The sequence below is a fragment of the Panicum virgatum genome, chromosome 2N (assembly GCF_016808335.1).
Source record: "Panicum virgatum strain AP13 chromosome 2N, P.virgatum_v5, whole genome shotgun sequence".
NCBI classification, from domain to species: Eukaryota; Viridiplantae; Streptophyta; class Magnoliopsida; order Poales; family Poaceae; genus Panicum; species Panicum virgatum.
This window is the reverse complement of record NC_053146.1, coordinates 50428569-50448331: the sequence shown is the minus strand read 5'-3', so window position 1 is coordinate 50448331 and position 19763 is coordinate 50428569. Positions and strand designations below refer to the sequence as shown.

At 46.6% G+C, this 19763-nt stretch overlaps 2 protein-coding genes, 1 long non-coding RNA gene and 1 pseudogene across 5 annotated transcripts in view; 2 read left to right on the top strand and 2 right to left on the bottom strand.

Moving 5' to 3' along the window:
- The first annotated feature begins 2597 nt into the window (after positions 1-2597).
- LOC120662715 lies at positions 2598-5680 on the top strand (annotated as a pseudogene).
- Positions 5681-8581: 2901 nt separating this feature from the next.
- Positions 8582-13149, top strand: LOC120660998 (cellulose synthase-like protein E6). The gene is made up of 7 exons (XM_039939673.1): positions 8582-9075; positions 10259-10580; positions 10660-10800; positions 10907-11038; positions 11519-11731; positions 11830-12396; positions 12480-13149. Exons 1-7 carry the CDS (start codon positions 8822-8824, stop codon positions 13023-13025), a joined length of 2175 nt encoding a protein of 724 aa, XP_039795607.1. The 5' UTR covers positions 8582-8821; the 3' UTR covers positions 13026-13149.
- Positions 9185-10368, bottom strand: LOC120661000. Its single transcript, XR_005669791.1, has 2 exons — positions 10232-10368; positions 9185-9704 (listed from the first exon to the last, which is right to left on the bottom strand). It is a non-coding gene; the product is annotated as an uncharacterized LOC120661000 (long non-coding RNA).
- Positions 13150-17214: 4065 nt separating the features above from the next.
- Positions 17215-19763, bottom strand: part of LOC120660999 (probable ribosomal RNA small subunit methyltransferase B) — a 24429-nt gene continuing 21880 nt past the window's right edge. Inside the window, exons 17-22 of one of the 3 annotated variants that reach the window (XR_005669789.1) lie at positions 19616-19687; positions 19420-19505; positions 19234-19330; positions 18535-18699; positions 18243-18420; positions 17215-17965 (exon numbers count right to left, since the gene is read on the bottom strand). Coding sequence is in view for 1 of the 3 variants with exons in the window: in XM_039939674.1 (XP_039795608.1) it covers positions 18565-18699; positions 19234-19330; positions 19420-19505; positions 19616-19687 (390 nt within the window). In the remaining 2 variants the exon portion in view is untranslated. Of the gene's footprint in view, positions 18421-18534; positions 18700-19233; positions 19331-19419; positions 19506-19615; positions 19688-19763 lie in introns of all 3 variants that reach the window. The other 2 variants (XR_005669790.1, XM_039939674.1) reach the window with 2 other exon arrangements.

The window sequence follows — 19763 nt, the reverse complement described above, 5'->3', positions numbered from 1 at the left end:
CAGATCCGGCGTCGCCCCGTCCGGATCTAGTGGCGGCGCGACAGGGGTGCATGAAGGTGTGTGGGGGGGGGAGGGGGGCGTTCGATGTCGGGGAGCGGCGGCGGCGGCGGCTTGCGCGGATGGGGGCGCTGACCGTGGCCATCGCTGGCAGCCGTGGCCGGCCGTGGCTGACGCGGGCAGTGGCCGTGGCTGGCCAGGCGCGGGGCCTGGCGGGCCGCTGTTGACCGCGGTCGTGGCTGGCCGTGGCCAGCGGTGACGGTGTCTGGCGATGGCTGCGATCGGGAGCCTCTGCCTTGACCAGATCTTGGTCTTGCGGCCTGGAGATGGTGGGGGCGGGGGCATGCTGCGCACGGGAGATGGGCGACGGGATCTATGGTGTGGCGGTTGGTGCTCCCCTTCTCCTCCTCGATGGTGATGCTGGTCCGGCGCCGCCTTGGTGCTGGGGTTGAGGGGGTGGCTGGTGCATGCTGGTGGCATCGAGGTGGTGCTTCGAGCTGTGCCGGGCTTCTTCCGATGGAGGCGTTGCGGAGGCGGGAAGGAGTAGGCTACGGGCTTGACCAAGAACTTGCGGCAGGCATGGTGCTGAGTCGGGCGAAAGCCTTCACTGACGCTTTTGTCGGTGGCGATGGTGGCGGCGCCCTTGTGGTGCCGTTCTCCCTGTTGGGAGCACCATTGTGAGGCATCATGTTCTTACTGCACGGGGCTCTTTAGGGTGAAAATCTTGTCCATCTTTGGACGTGCGACGGCGGCGCCTTTGGCGTCGTGCCCTCGTTGGAGGCGTCGCATTGGAGACTCTCCTTGGCTAGGCAGTGGTGGTGGTTGGTTGGTGGTGTTGCCTGCGCGCAGCGACAGAGGAGGTGCGCTTGGTCCGTGTTGGCAGGGAGGTGCAGAGGACCCATGGTGCTGGAGGTCTTGAGGTGGCGCACATGGTGTAGTGGTGATACCGGTGACGGCTGGGCGGATGTTGTTGCTTTCAGAGCAGTTTCAATTATCTGAGTCCTTGGCAAAGGAGTGTGAGGCGGTGGGAGAGGCGAGACCCCCACGTAGAGTGGCCAGGATCAGTGTTTTTCATCGGCGCTGCGACGGGAGTGTCCTGCTGAAGCACCATTGGAACAGGGGGATCGACGGTCATGTGTGTGCAGGTTGAGGGTGATAGTCCCTTGGTGGAGGAGTTCGAGTTGCCGCTCTGGCTTGTAGTAGCGGGCCGCGGCTTTTGGCGTGGCACAGCGTTGGCGCCGACGGCGCAGTTCGCGGCGGCTTCTTTCGCTTCCTCTCCCAGTTCGTGGTGGTGTAGTGTTTTGTTGGGTGTGTTTGTTTGCGTGCGTTGTTTGTGTGGTGGTGGTGTTCGCTTCGGCGCGTTATGTACGAATGCTTCTTCTTTTTATATAATGTGACAGTGCTCCTACCTTCATTTCAAAAAAATTGCATGAGACCGTCCATAATAGACAGATCCAATGTACTTGCCCTAAATGTTGTAGAAGACTGTACAACCAAAGTTTTATCTTATTTTAGAAATTCATAACATTTTCATATAGACTTGGATAAGGCAAGCTCTAACTACCTCCGTTCTTAAATATCTAACACTATTATCTTTCTTTTTATCAAATTTTGACAACAATATTACTTACTCAATCAGTTAGTAAAATAGGTAGCACTAAATTTATCATAAAATATATTTTAGGTTTGACACGTGACATGCGACTGTGGGTAGCAGCAGGGGGTGGTCTCTGCCACCGCTCACCTGATCGCCTCTGATTTGCCATAAACATAATTATTACTCAAATGATCGGTAACTGTCAAACCAAAACCTGTCACCTCTGATTTTCCACTTGGCTTCTCATAGACTACTTTTAAACTGCAATAATAGACATGTGACATGCCAATCGAACTGAACCGTGTGTTGGCTGCTACGTGCTAAAATGCTATAATCAAGTGGGCGAACCTGGTAGGAGAGTTTTCCCCTTTTCTTTGGCCGTAGTTTTCTATGAAAGAATCATCTTTCTTCCACTGTGGCCACTCCTCGAGACACTAGCTACCTCGCCGCAACGAGACACTGATCACTGAACAAGAACCTGGAACGCGACATTGTTGGCGAGCTAGTAGATCCCGAGACTGCAGTGAGGCTGAGAGATTCCGACGGCAACCTCTGACTGCGATCAATTTGGCTCTAGCTAGTCGTAGTTCGTACAGTGTATGGACAACGCACATGATCTATCGATACTTGGGTTGCTGTACTAGTGTACATTAGCGGAGCAGCAGGATAATCAACGAGTGCTGCTGCGAGAGTGGAAGACACGACCCGCAACTCCGGCTGCTGCTCACCTCAGCATGCAGCTGATGTTCCTCCGCCGGTCACCGTCACCGCCCGCACGCTCCGTCGCGCACCCGCGGCCGAATCGGAGGTGCACGAGACGAAGACGACTCCCAACAATTTAACTGGCCGATCGGATATACTCCGCGTCTGCCCCGATTGGTCGATAGCTAGCCGCCACCCTGTCAAGTTTCGCTGTCAGCATCGATCCACGCCGTTGCTCCGCCGGCGTTATAAACGCCGGTGCTCTACGGCTCTCCCGACTCCCGTAGAGTCAGACATAAGCCGCCGTCACCTCATCAGTAACTCCCAGACCGACCGTTCGAGAGAGTGATCGAGAGAGATGGAGAGGCTGTTCGCCACGGAGAAGCTCGGGGGCAGCAGGTCGCTGTACCGGTTCCACGCCGTCACGGTGTTCGCGGGGATATGCCTGGTGCTCGGCTACAGGGCGACGCACGTCCCGGCGGCCGGCACGGGGAAGGCGGCGTGGCTGGGGATGCTGGCGGCGGAGCTGTGGTTCGGCTTCTACTGGGTCATCACGCAGTCCGTGCGGTGGTGCCCCATCCGCCGCCGCACCTTCAAGGACAGGCTCGCCGCCAGGTCTGCCTAGCCTAGTACGCGCTGCCACATAATACCCACTCCATCACTAGGCTTGCATAGTGTCATGTACTTTGATCAGGTCCTTTTCAATCCTCCACGAAAAAAATCAGTATTCGAGAAAGATAAATGGGTGTATTTATGTGTATAGGACAAGCTAATTAATTAGTTTAAAAATTAACTAGCCTCTTGTTGAGTTTCATTCAAAATTTCAAAACTTTACAAGATTCTATATCACATCGAATCTTTGAACGCATGCATGAAGTATTAAATGTAGCTAAACAAAATAATTAATTACACAGTTTGTCTGAAATTTGCGAGACGAATCTTTTGAGTCTAGTTAACCCATAATCGGACAATAATTATTAAATATAAACGAAAGTGTTACAGTATTTCACAACTTTCCTTTTACACATCTAAACAAGGGCTAAATAGCTTGTCACAAATATGGTATATTTTATTTAAAGAAAATGAAGGGAGTACCTGTAATACCGTGCAATCTGGAATTCTGGAGCAGGTATGGAGAGCGGCTACCCTGCGTGGACATCTTCGTCTGCACAGTGATGCAATCAGAGATGCGTTGTGCTTCTTCCTTGATGAAGAAATGGGTCACAAGATCGCATTTGTGCAGCACCCTCAGTACTATAACAATATAGCCAAGAATAACATATATGGCAACTCATTCAATGTTCTCAGTCGGGTCAGTAATATCAGTTGTAACTTCAATACTGTTCTCTCATAGCAGTATATGCAAGCATCATACATGCAATGGCCCCTAACACTTTGCTACTGAATCTATCATCAGGTGGAACTACGTGGTTTCGACGGTGTGGGTGGCCCTCTCTATATTGGCACTGGATGCTTCCACAGAAGGGGGATCTTGTGTGGCAGGAGGTTCACCAATGACTATAACAAGGAAGATTGGGAGAGAGGAATGAAGGAAAAAAGAGAGTTGTCCATATATCAGATTGAAGAGAAAGCCAGGTCGTTAACAACTTGCACTTACGAAAACAACACGCAGTGGGGAAATGAGATTGGAGTGAAATATGGTTTCCCAGCAGAAGATGTGATCACTGGGTTGGCAATACATTGCAGAGGATGGAAGTCAGTCTGCAACAACCCACCAAGGGCAGCGTTTATGGGTGTAGGCCCAACAACACTTGCACAGACTATCCTGCAACACAAGAGATGGAGCGAGGGTAACTTCTCGATCTTTCTTTCAAAGTGCTGCCCCTTCATCTTTGGAAACGGAATTATCAGTTTACAATATCAAATGCCCTACTCAATCTATGGTTTGTGGGCGCCCAACTCACTCCCTACGCTGTACTATGTTGTCATCCCTTCATTGGGCCTTTTCAAAGGCATTTCCCTGTCCCCCCAGGTATGCTAAATGATCAATATTAATTAAGCTATCAACTGTGCTCCCGCACCGGCTAATTAGAACTAATATAAAAATAAAATTTATAGCTAATAATTATAATTATTCATGTCACGACCTCTTTCATCTACTAACACATATAAAAATACATATTTATCAGTATCTAGTTGCACTAGTTTTCATTTTGCATCATGCCTCCACGTGTGTTTTGATATATATTTAACCGAACCATTTGTTTCTGAATTGGTATTCTTATGTCTTCTACCATATATGAATACATGGTGACACATATGGTGAATAATATTTTTTATATTATTAATATATTAATAGTGATAGCAATAGCAATTTAAAATTTTATATTGGTGCACTTTAATATTTTGTTATAATTGCACAATTTAGAATCAAATTTAGAGGTTAATTTAACTTTTAATTATGACATAGCTGGAAAATTTATATGCAAATTTAGAGGGTTATTTGCATTATTTTTATAATGGCATAGGTGGGTAGTTTATACGAAAATTAGTGGGTTACTTTAGATTGTTTTTATAATGGTAGAGGTGGGTAATTTAGATACATATTTAGAAGGTTACTTTAGTCTATATTTTTATAATGATAGAGGTGAGTAATTTATTAGAAAAGATAATAGATCTAATGACTATTATGATTAGAGTTGTCGGATTGCTGGCCGGATATTTCTGATTTTTGTAAGAATTTTTAGAATTTCTTTATTTTTTAGAGTGTCAACCTAGGACTCAAAAGAAGCCTCTAATTAGTAATAATAAGATTTCAAATGACTAAATTGGAACTAACAAGATGCTCTTTTACCATTAGGTTATGAATCTATCGCAGTTGTTAAGAACATTTACAGCGCGTACGAGGCATTATTACATGGAGACAAGCTGAGAGGATGGTGGAACGGACAGAGGATGTGGATGATTAGAAGAATAACCTCGTACCTGTATGGCACCATCGACACTGTGAGGAAGTTGTTAGGACTGTCAGAGGTGGGGTTTGCAGTTTCACCAAAGGTAAGTGACGAAGACGAGTCAAAAAGGTATGATCAAGGAATCATGGAGTTTGGAGCGTCGACTCCAGAATATGTGATCATTGCAACGGTTGCATTGCTCAACCTTGTGTGCCTGGTGGGAGGGCTATGCAAAATCTTGACAAGTGGCGAGAACATGGCGTGGAGTGGATTTTTCCTCCAGGTCGTTCTGTGCGGGTTGCTAGTGATCATCAATATTCCAGTTTATGAAGCTGTTCATCAGGAAGGACACAGGGAGCATGCCATTCTCAGTAACGCTAGTGTCCATTGGCTTTGTGATGTTAGCCCTCCCCGTGCCATTGTTTTGAGGTCACAAAAAATGGCACAAATGAATAACAAATACTTTGTTTAACCATAATAAGGGAAAAGTTCAAATTACACCCTCGAAATCTGATTTTCAACTTTCAACTACGAAACCGGATAACATAGGTCATCCAACTGTCGAAAACCGGGCACATTTAGCCCTTGGGATGGTTTCCAAGCTGGTTATGTTTTTTAAAAGATAAAAAATTCTAATTATATTTGAAAAATTAAAACTAATTCATTTTAAATAAAAAAAATATGAAGCTAGTATCTATTATTGTTCTATTTAAATCTTAGTTATTTAAAAACAATAGACATAACTATAAGCAAACAAATATTATAAAAATAAAAAACATGAATCTAGATAACCAAAAGTACCATTTAGAAAACTTTTGATACCAATTTCGTATTTTTTTATTTAAAATAAATTAATTATGATTTTTAGTTTAAATTTGAATATTTTTAATTCTCACAAAATGAAAAACCACCTTCAAAACCACCTAAAGCACCAAATTTATCCGGTTTCAACAGTTGGATGATCTTTGCTATTCGATTTTGTAGTTAAAGATTGAAAATTGAACTTCTATAATAGATTAAAGATGTAAACCGCACTTTTCACTCTAGGAATTAATGCTTGCAGCTGCCTCAAGTTGGAACCTCTGTAAACCTATGGACAAAGACTACTTTATGTTGGCCAGAAATAATGCGTTATTAGCTTAGCTGAGCTCTCAGGCACGACTGGGTAGTCCCCTGCTGTCGTAGCTCGGACGTGCACCTGCGGCGGCCGGAGTCGCAACTCGCAAGGCGACACGCAGACATCGAGCGAGGTCCACGGATCACGGCCGGGCGCAGCCCGTCATCTTGGCCACCACTTTGGCTTATCTACTATAGTGATAAAGTGGGCGTCAGGGCTTAGATAAATTCTGATTGTTACGTGCGTACGTTTATAAAGATGAGTGTGCATATATTGTGTAGGTGTTTCAATAGTACTGTATAATTTGAAAAAAATAAAATGGTTGGCGTGGAGCACGCTCACAAAGGATATTCATTACTCCAACAACCAGTATCGAGAATCGTCCATCCTGAGAAGGGCTCCGGCGCAACCTGGACCGCCTACTCAAATGATCTGATCGACCAACCTCGACAGTGGAAAGCAAGGAGCCAAGGACCCACCGGCGGCGACGCGACACCCAAGAAGCTAGCTACCAACCAGAAGGCGGGTCGCACACTCGCACTTGTCGACGTCGCTCTCCTTCGACGACGATCTACCTGCCGCGGAACTGGGCTCTCTGGGCGCTACTAGCGCCGTAGCTATCACTCTATCAGCTAGTGTCCGGACTCGGAGTACACGGCATTTACACTCGGAGTACACGGCTCGCACATGATGACGCAGCGGCGAAGCCGGCCGCTGGCAAGAATGCCGTGTAGTGGTAGGCCTCTCGTGCACCCGGTTCGAGCGAGTTTCGACGGCATCCATGAAGCCATCGTATACAGCTCCATTCCACAGCTTCAGGTAGCTGCTGGCTGCTGCTGCGAGAGGGTAGGGTGATCGAAAAAAACTAGCGCGTAACGGGCTACCAGCCGGCACGACCCGCAACGTACCCCGCCGGCGGCCAGTGGTATCTGCATGCTCATCTCCTGTTATCGCCGCCGCCACTCGCGCGCGAACCCTGTCCCCGGCGATCGATCGGATCGGAGGCGCACGAGACGAGTCGAGAGGCGACACCGCGGCGAGGGAGGCAGACATGGTAGCTAGTGTCGTCACCCCGTATGTGGTGGCGGCGCGCAGCAGGATGCGGGCGATGCAGATGCTACTCTGGATTATAGTTGGCCATTTGACCCGGAGCCCATGGGGGCCCGAGGCCCGGCCCAATTTAACCCGGCCCAAGCACGACACAGCCCGATGATTACTGGGCTCTGGACGGCACGGACCCGATAGCCGGGCCGTGCCTGAGCCTCATTGTCGGCCCGTTGGACACGTCCAGGCACAACCCGATAATACAGGCCCGATCGGCCCAATAAGCGGCACGGTGGCCCATATATCCCATTTAGGCCCACAAATCCACCTGATCCTAATTTGTGCCCAATCTCTCCCCTTCCCCTCAGTCCCTCACCCATCTGGCCATCTTGCCGCAGCCGCCACCAGACCCTGCCGTTCGGCCGGCGGCAGCCGCACACGTAGCACCACGCCGGCGGCGTCGCCATCGGCCGGTGCCCGCTCCCGCCGGCTCGACCTCCTCCTCGCGCTGCTCTCGCCGATCTCTTTGAACCACCGAGATGCCCCAGCGGAGGCCGCCACCGCCCCAGCACGACACGGCGGCGGCCGGCGGCCCACCGCGGATCTCCCTGGCCACTGCCTGGCGCCTCCCCTGCTTCTTGCGCCTGCCCTGCTCCTGGACTCCCCGGTGCTCCTCCTTTCCCTCCCCCTGCCGGACGAGGAGGACGACGATGCACCCGCCGCCGCTGAGGAGGACATGCTGGGCTGGGCGATGCGCACGGCTCATGGTGAGCGGCGGGGAGGCAAAGCCGGAGCGGGAGAAGGAGGATGGTGGCGCGAAGAGCCCAGGCGGATAGGGCACGACGGCGAGGTGCAGACGGATTGCGGCACGACCGGGCCGTCGGGCCAAACGGGCTGGCACGGCACGCTCGAGGCACTTTTGGGCCGTGCCTGGGCTGGCAGCTCAGCCCATGGGCGGACACGACACGGCCCGTTATCTTAACCGTGTCTAAACGGGCCGTGCTTTAGCAGGCCCGTGCCGGGCCGCCGGTTTGGCCATCTATACTCTGGATCTTTTACCTGGACGCCGTCCCTGCTGCGTCGGTTAATCGCTGGCTAGCAAATTGGCATCGGGCTGCCTCGCTCATCATGTCTGTCGCCGACGACGACAGCCATCCAATAGCGTCGCGCCCACCATGGAGTGACCCAAGGGGATGGGCCGGGTATCTCACGTGCGCCTTCATTTCACTGCAGCGAGCAGCCATCATTGGTCGTCGCGGCTACTAGCTAGCTACAGCTTGTCTCCTTGTCGGTGTCAGCAGCGATCCTACACGATCGGCGCGAAAGGGCGCCGCGGGCCCACGCCGTCGCCGATCCACCGGCGTCGCTGTTATATACTGGAGCAGCTACTGCAAAATACTGCTCCACATCGACGGGTCATAGAGAGAGGGAGGAGGAGGAGGAGGAGAGATGGCCAGGCTGTTCGCCACGGAGAAGGCCGGGGGCAGCGCGCTGTACAAGCTCCACGCCGTCACGGTGTTCGCGGGGATATGCCTGGTGCTCTGCTACAGGGCGACGCACGTCCCGGCGGCCGGCGCGGGGAGGGCGGCGTGGCTGGGGATGCTGGCGGCGGAGCTGTGGTTCGGCTTCTACTGGGTCATCACGCAGTCCGTGCGGTGGTGCCCCATCCGCCGCCGGACCTTCAAGGACAGGCTCGCCGCCAGGTCTGTGCTGCTTTCCATGTTGCCCATCCTTTGGGCTAGCTCTCGCTGATTTCGGCCGGTCAATATACAGCCGATTTCGGCTAATTTAATAGTGAACGGTGAGAGAGAATAATTCAAAATAAGATAAACCGAAATAAACCGCCAGATTTGTATACGGCACATACTGTTTGCACCTAACATGCATGCACTTTGTCTATATCAATATCTATCAATATGTGCACGTTCCTAATTAATCTTCATAAAGCAGATGTCTTCATCAAGGTTCTACAGATAATCTGCTGTTTGTGTTAACTATAGTAGCTCACTGAAGCTGGGTACGAGGGTACGTATAAGTAGAAGTAACTAGCGGGTAACACGGCCCTGAGACGCTGGTGACCACCTCCGGGCTCCGGCTCTTCTGTATTTTTTTTTCTTCTCTCTCTTAATGAAAAACGTGCTCAGGCACGATCGCGAAAAAAAAACACTGGTGACCTTCGGTAAGCTTCTCTTCATCAGCCCGTTTCAAACAGTATCCGCCATTTCTGTACTGAAGATACGTACACCAGAGTTTATGGCGTCAATAGGATTGTTAGGAAATATCTTCTCAATTGCCATCTTATTTTGCGTTCTCCAGATGGACCAGGCAGTCCCTGGAAAAAGAAAGAGCCTCAATCTCATATTAGTTTAATAGTTTTGAACATGCCCGCATGCTTGCCCCTTTGCAGCTCTTCCCACCCACTCCTCCAAACACCTCTCTAAGACAGGCCCAGACAAACTAATGTCACAAACTAAGGTCCTGTTTATTTCCCAAATTTTTTCCTGTGCTACAGTAATTTCGAACGTTTAACCAATCATTAGGAGTATTAAATGTGGATAACTGATAAAATCCATTCCATACCCCCTAGATGAAAATCGCGAGACGAATCTAATGAACCTAATTATGCAATGATTGGCCCATGTCGTGCTACACTAAACAATCTCTAATGATGAATTAATTAGGTTTAAAATAGAATCACCTCGTGATTTCCAGTCCATCTGTGTAATTAGTTTTATAATTAATTTATATTTAATATTCCTAATTAGCGTTGTAAACATTGCCAAATTTTTTTGGAAACTTAAGTAGCCCTAACGGAAGAGCAAGAAAAGAAGATGTGACTGTGAGTGACAGTTTCCTGACCCCCACATAACGAACAATCTGGAGCAGGTATGGAGACCGGCTGCCCTGCGTGGACATCTTCGTCTGCACCGCAGATCCGCAGTCGGAGCCGCCGAGTCTCGTCATGGCCACGGTCCTCTCGCTCATGGCGTACAATTACCCACCTGAAAAGCTGAACGTGTACCTCTCCGACGACGGGGGCTCAATCCTCACTTTCTATGCCTTGTGGGAGACCTCCGCCTTCGCGAAGCACTGGCTTCCATTCTGCAGGAGATACAACATTGAGCCAAGGTCACCTGCGGTGTACTTTGCAGACTCAGATAATAAGCCTAATGATCCGCGAACCTTAGAGGAATGGTCAGTCGTCAAGGTATGTGTATTTTTAAAACATTGTCAGATAATGAAACAGGTGTGACCATTGCAACTGATATTTGTTCTTCTGAGCGCAGGACCTGTACGAAGGAATGACGGAGCGGATCGATTCTGTTGTTAGGTCAGGCAAAGTTCCTGAAGAAATGAAAGTAAATCATAAAGGGTTTTCTGAATGGAATACAGGGGGCACCTCGAAAGATCACCATCCAATTGTTCAGGTAGCTTTCCTATCCCCCGAGCCACAGCGAAGATTTTCATAATTTTTTATTTGAAGATCTTCATAGATATTGAGATTCCAGAGTACTAAATTTGCTCATTTCCCAGATCCTGATAGATGGAAAAGACAAAGGTGCACTTGACAGTGGAGGAAATGTGCTACCAACGCTGGTATACATGGCACGTGAGAAGAGGCCTCAGTACCACCATAACTTCAAAGCTGGGGCAATGAATGCTCTGGTACACTCACTAATCTTTTATCAGTCCATCATCTCTAAATTTACAAATAGGTGTAAACTCTACACTTCACATTAGCTTATAGTTGCTAGCGACAAGATTGTTGAAATACAAATTCTGATTTTCATAATCATAAAGTTTCTTGCTATGATAATAGTAGCCAAAAGGTTAGGACAAGCTATATATCATTTACTTTTGAAGAAATCATAACATGGAGTTCACCATAAGCCTTTTGTGGAAATAGATGTGGAATGTACACTTCAAATCTGTTGTTGCAGCATATATATGGTTATTTGAGATAACCAATCACGATTGACAGACACCACATGGTTTGTATATGGACTGTAAGAGTCTGACATTTCTCATAAACAAACTTGTATTAATAAGTATCAAGCTCGCTAAATACAAAGCACACTCCATGAAAGAAAAATGGCTTAACCATAACGCATATTTCTAAGTTCCAGCTTTTCATTTGTAATGCAGATAAGGGTATCATCGGTGATAAGCAAAAGCCCTATCATCATGAATGTGGACTGTGATATGTATTCAAACAACAGTGATTCAATCAGAGAAGCACTGTGCTTCTTCCTGGATGAAGAAATGGGTCACAAGATTGCATTTGTGCAATACCCTCAGAACTATAGCAATATGACCAAGAATAACATATATGGCAACTCCTTCAGTGTCATCAATCAGGTCAGCAACATCAATTGTGATTTCAATACAGTTCTCCCATAGAAGAGTATGCAATCGTTATGCATGTTGTGACGCTAACACTGCTATTGAATCTTAAGGTGGAGTTTGCTGGTCTGGACACTTGGGGCGGCCCATTATACATTGGCACTGGATGCTTCCACAGAAGGGAGATCCTATGTGGCAGGAGCTTCAACAAGGACTACAAGGAAGACTGGGACCAAGGAATTAAGACACAACATCGAATAGACCAGACTGAAGAGAAAGCGAAGTCATTAGCAACCTGCACCTATGAACATAACACACAGTGGGGAAACGAGATTGGATTGAAATATGGTTGCCCAGTGGAAGATGTTATCACCGGACTAACAATACATTGTAGAGGATGGGAGTCAGTCTACAACAACCCCCCAAGAGCAGCATTTATTGGTGTAGCCCCAACAACAATTTCTCAGACAATACTTCAGCACAAGCGATGGAGCGAGGGTAATTTTTCAATTTTTCTTTCAAAGTACTGCCCCTTCTTCTTTGGACATGGAAAAATAAGGTTACCGCATCAAATGGGCTACTGTCTATATGGTTTATGGGCACCCAACTCGCTACCTACGCTATATTACGTTCTGATCCCTTCCCTAGGCCTTCTCAAGGGCACCCCCTTGTTCCCTGAGGTATGTTACATGACAAGTCATATTTCGGTTTCGTATGATTTGCATTGACATTAACATTAACATTATTCACTTATTTTATTTAGATTATGAGTCCATGGATCATGCCTTTCATATATGTCTTCGTTGTGAAGAATATTTACAGCCTATATGAGGCATTAACATCTGGAGATACATTGAGAGGATGGTGGAATGGACAGAGGATGTGGCTAGTTAAAAGAATAACCTCTTACCTTTATGCTGTCATCGAAAACATTAGGAAGTTGTTAGGATTATCAAAGATGGGGTTTGTAGTTTCACCAAAGGTAAGTGATGAAGATGAGTCGAAAAGGTACGAGCAAGAAATCATGGAATTTGGAACGTCTTCACCAGAATATGTGATCATTGCAACCATCGCATTACTCAACTTCGTGTGCCTAGTGGGAGGGCTAGGTCAAATCTTGACAAGTGGCCAGAATATGTTGTGGAATGGACTTCTCCCCCAGATTGTTCTATGCGGGCTGCTTGTGATCATTAATATCCCAATCTATGAAGCAATGTTCCTCAGAGAGGATAGAGGGAGAATACCATATTCAGTCACACTAGCTTCTGTTGGCTTTGTCATGATGGCTCTCTTTGTACCAATATTTTGAGGTCCCAAAAAGGGCACTGATGAATAAAAAATACTTCCTAGTTCTAATCATAAATTATCTACCTAAATATCTCTTGTATGATGTTACAAAAAATACACAATGCAAAATGGATACTTGTATTCTAGCTCTGCTTTCAGCTGCATCGCATAAAAGGGTAAGCTCTCACCTCTCAGCCATTGAGCTGTCAGCTATGTATAGGATGCATATGCGTAGATCGACGCTGGAATCCCCGCAATGAGGTATCATCTGTCATTCCCTATAAATGTGCCTGTAGCATGTATGGCACATTTGTCTATCTAACTATCTAAGTAACTCGAGATCAATTTGAGAAATGGAGACATGAAACATACATGGGCAGCTTATTTGCTAACTGTTATTACTCGCCTCCTAGGCAGGGTTGTCTCTTTGCTGGACTAGGGTGGTGAATTTCTTCAATACTTCTTTTCCCTTATTTTATTTTACAAGTATCTATCTCATATCATTTTTTTTCATCTCTTGTGTCTTTTGTTTTATTCTTTTTCATTTTTTTGTAATTTTTCCCACCATTTTTGTTGCTAATTTAATTATTTCGGATTAAATTTTGCTGTTTAAGTGACATTGGTTGTTCTCTACCATTTTCTAAATATTTCAATGATCTTAAATTTTATTATTAACAGTACGCTTTTGTTATAGGAAAAGGTTTAGATTACTCCCTTCAAGTATCGTCAAAATTAGCCCTAAATATTGCTTGGTTTAATTTACACCCTAAATGTTAGAGTATATTAGGCAATTCCGGATATGGTTAGTTTAGGATTGATTGTAATTCCGGGATAACCTTCCTTATCTCTAGGAGAGGTTACTTGCCCTCCAAGCCATGTACTCTATATATACCGCCCAAGGGGCTCAATGCAATACATCGACCGCATTATACGCATCATACCTATCCTACATGGTATCAGACGCCTAGGTTTTAGATCCTGACCTAGCCGCCGCTGCTTCCGCTGCCGTCACGCCGCCCCTGGGGAGATCGATCTCCGCTGGGGGCAACACCCTCCTAGGATGCGCCGCGGATCCCTCTGTTCCGCGCCGCCGTTATCGTCAACAAGCAGCAGGGGACCTACCTCTTCCCGTCGCCCATTAGATCCATGGCTGCGTCGCCATCGTCCTCGTCGGGCACTGCGTCGCCATGGGCCCGCCGCCGAGCCTGCCCTGCCTCTGCATCGTCGCACCCTCGGCACCGCATCAGGTCCCGCCGCCCCTTCCGCCTAGGTTACGAGATCCTAACCCTAGCCGCGCCGCCGCTTCCGCTGCACCCGCGCGCCCCCGGGAAGATCGAGATTGATCTCCGCCGGGGGCAGCGCCTTCCTAGGATGCGCCGCGGATCCCTCTGATCTGCGCTGTCATCGTCGTCAACAAGCAGCAGGAGGGCTGACCTCTACCGTCGCCGTGGCCGCGTCGCTCGTCGGCATCGCCATGGCCCCGTCTTGGGCCGCCGCCGCCTCTGCGTCGTCGCCCCCGGCCCCGCTCAGAGCTTCCCCGCCCCTTCCGCGCCTCAGGCCAGCCTCCCTCCCAGCGCCGCCGCCGCACGGACTGCGCACCGCGTGCGTGCGCGAGGGGAGGAGCCAAGACTGCGCCGTCGGACGGACGGGCTGCAGCATCACCGACTGACGTCGCCGCCGGGCCGCAGCGCCCCCTCCATCGCCTGCTCTCTCCGCGTCGTCGAGCCTGCCGACCCTTCCTCCCAGCGCCACTTCCGCCGCTGCCATGCTCGAGGACACGGCTGTAGGGGCGCCTCGTGGGGCCGCTAGCCCGCCGCACCGTTGGAGCAATGACGCAGCTCGGGCTGCACCCTCCCCGTCGAGATTCCTCTCCGAGCAGGTCTTGCCTCCTCTGCTTTTCTCTCTCTCCCTCCGTGTCTTTCTGACCGATGGGTGAATGAGATAAGGTGGGGGGCATCCAGCTAGGTGCACCCCGAGATTGTATCCGGAGGTCTACCCTGTTGCTGTTGTGTTTCTTTTTTTTCCCGATCAAAGATCGGGTTTGCGTCGCCCTGCCGTTCGTCGCTGCTTCATCGTCGACACCCCCGAAGGACGAAGGTGTTGTTGTGCCCTTCCAGGCTGCAGTGATGACGTTCGTGATCAAGCCACCCTACCGGTGTTGTCGCCTTTTCAGGCAGTGGCGCCACTCACCGCCGGTCTTCGTCAAGCAGGCGCTCGATCCGCCTCCGCGCCTCGAGCCGTTCTCGCGCGGACATTGCCGCCGCTGTTCCTGAAGGAAGACGTCGTCGCCACCCCTGATCTGAGCGCGGCACTTGCTGCAACCTGCGCCGTCGCCACCCCTGTCCTGAGCGTGACCTAAGTCACAAACTGCGCCGTCTACCATCGTCATCCGCCGCACCGTTCTCCTGCTGTCTTCGGCAAGAAGCTGCTGAGTTTGTGTACTCGAGCATCTCAACGACGCTTCGACCCGCGCTTCCTCCACGGCTTCGACCACGTCCACCTCGACTTCGGCCACTACAGCACTAAAGGGCTATCATCTGCATGAGTCTCCAGTCAAAGCTTTCGCACCGGCGTTCCGACTGCAGGGGGATACGTCTCCATTGTTCTCCAGTCTGACCGTTCATGTTGCTACCGCTACGACTGCGGGGGGATGTTAGAGTATATTAGGCAACCCTGGATATGGTTAGTTTAGGATTGATTGTAATCCCGGGATAATCTTCCTTATCTCTAGGAGATGCTACTTGCCCTCCAAGCCATGCACTCCTATATATTCGCCCTAGGGGCTCAATGAAATACATCGACCGCATTATACGCATCCTACTTTCCTACACTAAACTATGTCATTTAGTCCAATTTACGTCTTAATAAGATTTATATTTTTCATTTATCCATGCACAAACAAAGTCTTGAGTTAAAATTTTGCAGGATGATAGCGGAGATCATAACATATTTTATAAAAATATGTCAAGAATTTATCATCATTATTTTGATAGTCTATGATATTTAATATTAAATTAACCCTTATGATACAAAATCATGGAAACAATAATGATGAAAAATTTATAATATATTTTTGACATACATTGTGATGCCCACTGCAACCCTGCAAACTATTAAATTAAGATTCCAGTTGTATGTTGAGAAATAAAAAAATATATATTAGGAGGTAAATTAGGGTGGGCCTGGTGCAGCGGTAGAGCCTACCGTCTGTAACAGGAAGGTCCCGGGTTCGAGTCCCAGCCTCTACACATTTGTGTGGGTAAGGCTTGGGGCTTAAAGACAACTCTTCCCCAGACCCCGCACAGTGTGGGAAGCCTACAGCACTGGGTACGCCCTTTTTTTAGGAGGTAAATTGAACCAAATGATAGTTTACGAACCCCAAGAGATAGTTAATGGGGTTATCCAAACTTTTGCCATATTTGAGGGGAGTAATTTGGACTTTTTTCTTATTTATTCCACTAGTAAAGGAATATCTTCCATGTTAAATATTTGAATTTTTCTAACATTAAAAACTTGTTCTTTCACCCTTTTTCCAATGATCAAATTGAATTCTTCTACCATATATTTTATATGTCGTGTGCTATATTTTGTATTATTTGGATGCTGAAAATCTTATTGTTGCGGTAGTTCAAGTCAGTTATTATTTTGTATTTTTTTAAATGTGCCATGTTGCATTTTTCACATTTTGCAATATTTTCTATTTTTGACTTATTTCATTTATATTATTGGGAAAGAATAGACGGGATATTTCATTAAATTTGCTTTCCTTGCAGTAAATTATTTATTTATTTTGATACCAGTTTTGACTGAAAGAAACAATCTGAAAAGGGCATGAATGCGTAGGTGGTGAAAATGACGACACAAGGGCTTGTAATTGCAGATGAAATCGATAAAAAAGTGATGGATCGAGGATGAATCTTTTTTCTTTTTTTTTGAAAAGTTGATCTAAGGATGAATCTCGAACAGTGGACGTTACCTTCTTCACCATCGTTTCAGGTGCTAATGGTGAGTTGGTGACAGGCCGGGCATTAGGAACCAGCGATTCCTCCCATGGAAAGAGGCAGCCAATGAAACTCATCACAAGGCGACACTGAAGAGGCCAGAAGGTAGTAGCCAAACAGGCAAACATGCATGTACTTCTTGACTGGTTGCTTAGTTATATGTGCTGGTGCACTGTCCTGCTATAATCCCATGAACAGGAAACAGTAGCATAGATAAGTTTATTTCATTCATGTGTTGAGCAATATATAAAATATATTATGACAAACATAAGATGGATAATAAAGAAACACTAGCCGGTCTTGTAGACAGTAGAAAATGCCAAACGGAAGAAGTCCCAGCTTCATCTCGGAAGTTCCGACAAAGAAATTGCCTAGCAGCTGCCATAACTGTTTGCCAATGGCCACTCTGATGTGTGTGAACGATTGTATGTGATATGTATGGATCAGCACTCAGGTGCCTCCAATAGGATGAAACATCACTAAACATTGATAGCATGCTCCCCATAAATTCTCCAATCCTCGAACAAAAAGATTAGCCCTGCTTGCTAATTATTGAACAATCTTTTTAAAAAGGAGAGAACATAAAAAATGTGCCATGATGATATATTAGGCAAGGATCTTTCAGTTGGTTCTGTTTCTATAAGCCCTAGAGCCACTTGCCTATATATGTATATGTATCTTGCATCTCATCAATCAATCTATTATTCCAAGCCAAATTACTTTCACTCACTAATCAATCACATCCCTCTGTAGTGCCTGCCTACATGCTGCATTTGATTACTTGTTGGCTTGTTGCATAAATTCTTCTTTCACTCAAAAATTGGCTGTAAGGCCAAGCCAATTATCTTGATAGCATTCACTGGTAGCAATTACACAACCCGAATACAGTACAAAAAAATTGTTTACTCGTTGCCAAAAGGAATGATATATAACTTCCATGCTGGTAATAAACCTGTTATATCTGTTCGAGAAAAATAAACCTTGTTTTATCCACAGTAGTGATGGTTACACTTGCCTAGTAGTGCCTATATATAATGTGCATTGCAATTTCTCTTTTTTTTTTTAGAATGCCATATTTCTAAATGTATGTGCGTTAGGCTACATTTGGATGTGAAGATTGGTCTGGAAAATTCCTGTCATCACAAAAGTCTATCATTTGCAGCATTGGACAAAAGCACCCGAGTCATAAATAGACATGTGCAGGTGCAGACCATTCAGGGAGGTGTAGTTCCAGGTACCTTAGCTTGCAAGTTGCAACATACATTAGTATTGTACACATCATCAAAATTGAGTTTGTCAGGGAAGCTTCAGCATTCTTGTTCATGATGACACTAATCTGGTTGCTGTACAAGAAGCAATATTGCATGAATTTTGACCATGCTTCTTAAGTCAAAGCACCATGCTTCTTAATGCAGACTGTAAGAGGAAAGCAAAATTTCAAGAATACATGAGAAAGGATAATGGAGGAGTGATTCGGTGCACTTTAAAATTAGGGCAATACATATGGTTCCTGGTTCAATGTAATCTCACCTGTTGTGGCCTTGTGGCACTCCCAGAATCTTAGTGCATTGACCGGACAAGACGAGCAGCAAATGCTCCATCCATAGAGTGCTTAATTGGATTTGAGGAATAGAAACCTTCATCTGTAACAAATTCTGTAGGAACATATCCGCATACACTTTGTATAGCAAATTCCTACAGCATATCATGAACTAATTAATATCCAGATGTCACAGAAACATTATCAAAATACGATTCTTACAGGGCTATAAAAGAACACAGATCATTCCGTCGTCAATGTTGTAGACATGAATCATGATGCAGGAATTTCAGTTGTTAAAAAAAAATAGTAGAGCAAGTTCAATTGTGCACATTTTTGTGAGTACTACACATGCACAAAGAGCTATATCAGTTCATAGACCTGAAATAGTAGGGCTAGAATGTAGTAGGAATAAGCAGCTCTCGTGCGTGTTTGAGAAAAATATAATGTAGTAGGAATAGTTGGTTATTCAGAATTTCCAGTTACTGGATGAAGATCTTCAAGGGATGAAAGAAATTCAAAAGTTTCTTGTGCTACTGTTACTTGAGTGGAAAAACTATGCACAGACTTAATAATACCAACAGTCTCCGAATATTAAGGACAGACATATTTTTATAACTCAAGTTGAATATCGAGTTTATAACTTCACTTCAACAGAAAAATCCATGCTGGTTGTTGTGAACAAGTACCGGATGCCTCTGGATAAAAGTAGTAATCCTCTTTTCGTTTTCTTCGGGGTCAATCGAGCATGTACTGTAGATTAGTATACCACCAGGCTTTACCAACCTGCAAGTAAAACAATTGTAACTTGTAAGTAACCTCAGCTACTGTTCAGACAATATTCTTTCAATGTTGCAGTTGGCAAGGAATCTCACGTTGATGCCGAATCAAGAAGCTCATCTTGTAAACACATCAATTCTTCCAAATCTTCAAACTGTCTTTTCCAACGCAAGTCTGCTCTCTTAGGAACAACAAAAAGAATATAATGCAACAGCTTGTAATTCCAGATTCAGGTTAGTTCAACTGAATGCTGGAAGGGTGAAATTCTGGAGAACTTGATGAAGAAGGTACCTTGGAAAGGACTCCCAGCCCAGAGCACGGAGCATCCAACAATACTTTTTCATATTTAGCTGTGGTTTCCTTCTGCAATATATTTGCACATTGTAGAGAAACACCCACACCCTAATCAGGGGGGTACCTTCATTATATAGCCTAATAG